At 34.1% G+C, this 6,857-nt stretch overlaps 1 protein-coding gene across 3 annotated transcripts in view; it reads left to right on the top strand.

Moving 5' to 3' along the window:
• Window positions 1-4,803, top strand: part of MYL1 (myosin, light chain 1, alkali; skeletal, fast) — a 25,433-nt gene extending 20,630 nt beyond the window's left edge. For 2 of the 3 annotated variants that reach the window (XM_011966543.1, XM_011966544.1), the window contains exons 4-7: window positions 570-743; window positions 1,191-1,268; window positions 3,891-3,933; window positions 4,490-4,803. In XM_011966543.1, coding sequence (XP_011821933.1) covers window positions 570-743; window positions 1,191-1,268; window positions 3,891-3,919 — 281 coding nt within the window. In that variant the 3' untranslated portion in view covers window positions 3,920-3,933; window positions 4,490-4,803. Of the gene's footprint in view, window positions 1-569; window positions 744-1,190; window positions 1,269-3,890; window positions 3,934-4,093; window positions 4,115-4,489 lie in introns of all 3 variants that reach the window. The other variant, XM_011966545.1, reaches the window with a different exon arrangement.
• Window positions 4,804-6,857: the final 2,054 nt, after the last annotated feature.

Here is a 6,857-nt window from a genome sequence, read left to right as displayed (position 1 = left end):
CTCTCTCCTTGTAAACTTCTTAAATTACTTAAAATTTAAAGAAAGGGAAGGCCCTCCAAAAGCTGAGGACAAAGGTGGAATATGTACTAAAGTTAAGTTTTACTGTCTTAATCCACTAGTGAGTTTGTTGTATCTCAGTGCATTTTTCTATGGCTTGCAAGTATTTATGGGAAATATTAAATGGACAATACTAAAAATAAGCTACCACTTATTAAGCACTCAGTTTATCCTAGATATTATATTAAACTTTGCATTCATTACCTCATTTAGTTCTCACAATAACCCTATTAGTTATCTCTATTTTACAGATAACGTGAGGCACAAAAAGGTTAACTTGTGCACTGTCAGAGTTGCAAATGGTAGACTAGGAATAAAAGTTCAGGCACTGGAATTCCAACCCTCATGCTATTAACTATTACCATATTCTTGATATTTTAGCAATTTACCAGCTGAAATTTAAGCTGTGTCAAGGTTTTTCAGATAACCTAGAATAACTTTTGAAGTTTAAATTGTGACTCAGAGTTAGTATTATGGTAGCTAATAACCCTCAAAATTGCAATTTCTTACAGAGCTGAATGCCAAGAAAATTGAGTTTGAACAATTTCTGCCTATGATGCAAGCCATTTCCAACAACAAGGACCAGGGGACCTACGAAGACTTTGTTGAGGGTCTGCGTGTCTTTGACAAGGAAGGCAATGGCACAGTCATGGGTGCTGAACTCCGCCATGTTCTAGCCACCCTGGGTAAGGGAATTTATTTCAGTGGACTTAGTGAGACAGAATATATAGAAAAGAACATGACAGGAGAATCATGTCATCACCAAAATAGGAGGAAATACTACAAAGGGAAAATGGGGGAAAAAAATAGTCAAAAGTTAATGACCATTTCAATTGGCCTCAGTGGCAGTGAGTTTGGTGAAAATGTTAACTTAAAATATTGGTAATGAATAAGTAAAGGAAAGCATAGTAGTTCTTATAGGATACAGTTTGTATGACAAGGGATAATTTGTATTTAATTAACTCATTCAAAAACCAATTAGTTGACAATATATTAAGTACCAAAAGAATGGGAAAGTCACAATTCCTATATGCCAAGAGTTTAGTCTCCAGAAGCCCTTGGCTGATGACCTATGGTGGATTTTGAAAATACCACGTGGACTTCTTTCTAAAAGGAGAGTTTTGTTTCATCAGGTGAAAAGATGAAAGAGGAAGAAGTGGAAGCTCTGATGGCAGGTCAAGAAGACTCCAATGGCTGCATCAACTACGAAGGTAGAATCAATGCTCACTGGTGGTTACAGCAACTCTTAACTGATCAGATTGATGATGGGCTCCTTTTGAACTTCTTTTCCTCTTCCTAATTGACATACATATGACAACAAATTGCATAACTCTAAAAAGATATGTGAGGATCTGAACATATAAATAACATTTATTCCAGTGTGTTTTAGCAATACTGTGCATTGTTTTTAAGCTTAAAATGTGTTTTCACATATATTTTTTGTTAGCTCTTCAGAACATCCCTATGAGATAGACAGGGCTGATGTCAGAATCAAATTTAATAGAACATTAAACTTGAAGAAATCTCAATGTCTTTTACTAGTATGAAGCAATTATGAAAATGAAACTTCAGGCCAAAGAGGTTTAGTTACTTGGTGAAGGTCAAACAACTGATGTCCAGGCTGGTACTAAAATTTCTTCTCCTTGTCTAGTGTTCTTGCTTTAATGAAAGTCATCCCACAGTTGCCAATTGTTTAAATCCTACCACCAAGTTATAGCAGCTTCACCCAGAGGGTGTGAAAGCAATGCACTACACAAAACAAAGATGCATAATATAATTTACAAATTTAATTTTTTTACATTTTTTTAAGAAAATGTAAAAATTTTTCTGTCCCCAAAGAGAATGAACCCAGTTACATATAAATAAAGACAAAAAGAGAAAAACATAGAAGAGAAGAGAACAAGAGGGGAAGAAAGGAGAAGAAAGGAAAGGAGGGAGAAGAGGACAAAAAGAAAGGGTTTAGCCAAGCTTATCTTCACTGACAATCTTGATTAAACTTCACTTTTAATTCTTAATTCTTAATGTGACAATTCTTCACATTTGGCTATTACCATAAATACACTCCATAGAGAATCATTCAATAAATATTGTTTGAACAAGTGGACAGTCATCTAGAAAATAAAGTCAAATCTGAATTTTATGCCAGGACAAATTTCAAATAATTTACATGTGAGATGTAAAAGCTAAAAACAAAGAGCACAAAAATCACGGAAGAATTCATTTTATAACTTTGGAATGATTAAGTTTTTTCTTTCTAACAGTGACACAGAAACCAGAAGGCATTGAAAATGTTGACAAATTTAAACACATACTTTTAAAAGTCTCTATGGCAAAAGCCACTAAAGCAGTCAAAAGACGGATAGCAAACCAGAAAAAAAAAAAAAAAAATTGCAATTAATATCAGAAAGAGCTAATTTTCCTAATAAAAAAGAACTACTACAAATAAAATATCATATCCAATAGAAAATTAGCAAGTACATGAACAGACAGTTCATAGGAAACAAAATGAAAAAAATGAAAAACTACATTAATAATTTTTAAAAATGCAAATTAAAACTACACTGATGGCTGGTCGCGGTGGCTCACGCCTGTAATCCCAGCACTTTGGGAGGCCCAGGCAGGCAGATCACTTGAAGTCAGGAGTTCCAGACCAGCCTGGCCAGCATGGTGAAACCCTGACACTACTAAAAATACAAAAACTAGCTGAGCATGATGGTGCACGCCTGTAGTCCCAGCTACTCAGGAGGCTGAGGCACAAGAATCGCTTGAACCTGGGAGGCAGAGATCACATTACTGCACTCCAGCCTGGGCAACAGAGCAAGACTCCGTCTCAAATAATAATAATAATATAAAACTACACTGCGACATCATTTTTCAATAAGCTGATTGCCAAAGATTAAATGTTTGGGCACACTTTGGGCTGAGTAGAGGGTATGGAAACAGGCAATTTCATGTATTACTGATGGGAATGCATATTGTTAAAACCCCTAGGTGATGATGTGTTACTACTAATAGCAGCAAATCTACTTCTGGAGAGACTTAGTCTCTAGATATTCTTTCACTCAAGTGCGATGACCATATATAGATGGTTATTCATTACTGTGCTGTTCATAATGGCCAATTTTTTTTTAACAATTTAATGTCCATCAATGTATAATTTCATCAACATATCAATGTGAAAACTATCAAATGTCCATCCATGTATCAACGTGAAATTCTCTGCAGCCCTAAAAAACAGGGATACTCTTGTGTCAGTTATAATATCTATAAGATAAATTATTAATTGAAAAAAGAAATACAAAACAGTATATAGAGTATGCCATTTTGTGTTAAAAGATTTTTAGAAACATATTTATGTGTTCTTGTATGTGCATAAATAGCTCTGTCAATTTAGCTATAAAAAGGGGAACCAGTTGCCTGACAGACAGTGACGGGAAACACTTTGTTGTTATATATCCTTTCATATGTTAAAAAAAATATTTTAACCCTAGCTGGGCACAGTGACATGTGCCTGTAGTCCCAGCTGCTTGGGAGGTAAAGCAGGATCGCTTGAGCCCAGGAGTTTGAGTCAAGCCTTGACAACACGAGCCCCCATGTTAAAAATAAAAATGTATGTGAATCTACCACTTACTCAAAAAATTAATTTGCAAAATCTGGGCAAAGGTCATAAATCCACTACTAAGAATTATGAGCTATACACCTTAAATACAAAAGAAAAGAAACTACTGTTACAGCTAAAAATAGGATTGAGCTAACTCATTAAACCTTTCTTTTATTAAATTTGACTGTTTCCTAACTCTAAGTTGTCTATTTTGTCTATTTTGCCCCTACAGCTTTTGTCAAGCACATCATGTCTATCTGAATGGAGCTCTCAAGGTATATACCTGTTCCCTCTTTAATATTTAAGGCTTTCTTGATATTGTGTTTTTTAAAACTTGACAGCTTCAGTTTATATGCTGTAGATTAATATTGGTTCTTAATTAAGAGATATTTATATTAATTAGAAAATACTAACACCTTGAGATGGGTTATTTAGAAATAAAGCATTTTTGTATGAGTGTATAAGCAAAAACTTAAGAGGTTTTTGTTTCCATTCATAAATTCTATCTTTGTGACTGTAATACAATTATGCAGTGGACTACCAGAGACTAGTTGATTAATTTAATTGGAACAGAACACTAATAAAAGCACAGGCAAACTTTTTTGGATAACTAAAGTAGTTTTTAACAGTTTCTGCTCTAGAAAACCATGTTATAACAGTCCAAATTCAAGCACTTGCAACCAGGTTCTTACAACTAGGAAGTGGCTCATCTTTTAAGTGCTGGTTCGCTTTGTGCCTTTTATTCTCTTGCACTTCACATTATTTCCTCCTGAGTTTTATTCCTGAAAAGACGCAATCAATATCTAATTCGTTTTCCAGTTTTCTTTACAGAACAAGCATTGTTTAGGAAGACTGGCTGGAAGCTTATTTTAATCACACCCATGACAAACTCTCCAGATCTGTTTACCATCATTCAGAAAAACAAAGCAATCTGGACTGTTCGAGACTGAGCAACTCCCTGAATTTTTATACATCTTCGGTTTTTCTCTGAATTGTGTTCATACCACACAAAGTGTCTGCTGCTCCAGACGAGAAGAATAAAATATTGACAATCTCAAATCCAAGCACCATTCTTTATTATCTACCATGAATCAACAAACATTCTTAAAACGATAAATCAATAAACAATTTTGGTCAGTCTGGAATGTTAAAGTCACATTGCATTTTTATTTTCTTAATGAAAATAATTTTTAAAACTTCAATTATTTTGTTAAATGTAGAGAATATTGACAATTTATAAACTTAAAAGAAGAAATCACTGCAGTCTACATAGCAATAACAAATTGAATAATAAAGATAATCATATGTTATTGAAAAAGTGAAATAGAAATCTGAGGAAATTCAAACTGGATAAGAGATATTTTTCTAAAAACTATGCAGGTAATTTAAAGCGAAAACAGTTTTCGTCAGATTTGTGTAAATCATTTTGTTCATGGCTTGATCTATTTCACTTCTAGTGACAATCTGGCCTATTAGAAAAGTCTAGCAAGACCTTGATCCTTCTCACTTAATGTCTTCAAGGATAAGATTTAGAGTGACCTTTCAGCTGTAACTTTTAAAAAAAACCCTCTGGGATGGGACTGTTGCTTAAGAACTCAAGATCCTGTTTATCAATATTCTCTCTCCGACTATAATTCCCTCCCCTTTGCATGCCCATGTCCCAGAATATCAGTTCAATCTTTTAATAGATGTCAAAAGTGGTAAGACAAATTAGCAGAAAAGTTCATAGTATAAACTTTATTTAAGAATGCTATCACCTATCATTTTTTCTTTAGGACACAATCGGAGGGTTAAAAATTGACTATTTAGAAGAGATGAGTGGTCAATAGTTCTCCATACCACCCTCAAAAGATAATTGTAATATACAGGATTATAAAATATTTGAAAAGTACCTGCCTGCCTATAGATCTTTGGAAGCTGAAACAACTTTCTCCTGATATTGGGAGCTTCAGATCAACGTGTTCCTTCTGTCTAGCAAAGGTCACTCAGATTTCAGTGGCAGAACTTTGATTTCAGCCTCTGTTTTGTAGTTGATATGATGATGTTGTGACACTGCAATCACTCTTAAGGAAAGTGCACTATAGTCTCATGATCTTTAAGGCCAAGTTTCCCTAAGACCAGGAACTGGAAATATCACACAGCATCATCCAGTAGAACTTTCTGTGAAAATGAAGATCTATATCTGCTCTGTCTTATATGGTAACCACTAGCCACATGCAGCAATTAAAATTTGAAACGTGGCCCATGTGACGGAGGAATTGAATTTTTAATTGCTTTCTTTTAATTAATTTAAATTTGAATTTAAATAGTAACATGTGGCTCTTGACTACTATATTGAACCACTGTTCACAGCTCTCAATATATATTTATCTGCAGGTGTTATACCAGGCAATTAAAATTGTTTGTTTTAATTACAAATGACACTATGTAGAGAAGTTGACTGGTACAAATAATTCAATCATAAAAGGCTCATTTTTGTTTTGGGATATGTGGCTAAATGTCATTTCTTCTATACTCCTTTAAAAAGTTTTAATTAGAAAAATGTGATATCTGCAAGGTATTACATTTTTAATCTCAAGTTTTATATTTAGTGATTCTCCCTCAAGACCTTATAAAACCACTTTAACCCTCAATGGGATAATATCTAGTACATTGTCATGGGAACTAACCTTATTAAATTACCATGTGTGAAATGCCTGTAACTCAAGTAACAGCAGGTGCAAAATAAAGTAGCAGGCGGAAGAGTGACAGTAATTTTTAACATCTACACCAGCTGGCAAAAATGACAGGTGCCTAATTCCTCAGTCTTTAAAAATAACTTTTGAGAAGCCTATGCAGCATAAGCAAATATTTTCAAGCTTATTTTTTAGTTATCTTCAAGTTACCTTTCTGACAAAATGTAATACTATACACAAATTTTTGTTGAAAATTTGAAACTTAAAGAGTGCACAGGAACTAATTTATTCTCTATGGACAAAATAAACTATTATTATATTGGGGAAATAAAATTTAATTTTTAGATTTCACAGGAAAAATTCAAGAAACATTGTCTCACGTATCCATGTGAAGAGACCCCCAAACAGGCTTTGTGTGAGCAACATGGCTGTTTATTTCACCTGGGTGCAGGCAGGCCAAGTCTGAAAAAGGAGTCAGCAAAGGGTGGTGGATTATCATTAGTTCTTATACGTGTTGGGATAGG

The sequence above is a fragment of the Mandrillus leucophaeus genome, unplaced genomic scaffold, assembly GCF_000951045.1.
Source record: "Mandrillus leucophaeus isolate KB7577 unplaced genomic scaffold, Mleu.le_1.0 Scaffold763, whole genome shotgun sequence".
NCBI lineage: Eukaryota > Metazoa > Chordata > Mammalia > Primates > Cercopithecidae > Mandrillus > Mandrillus leucophaeus.
Note: the sequence above shows the minus strand (reverse complement) of the source record. Positions and strands in the feature narration are given on the sequence as shown.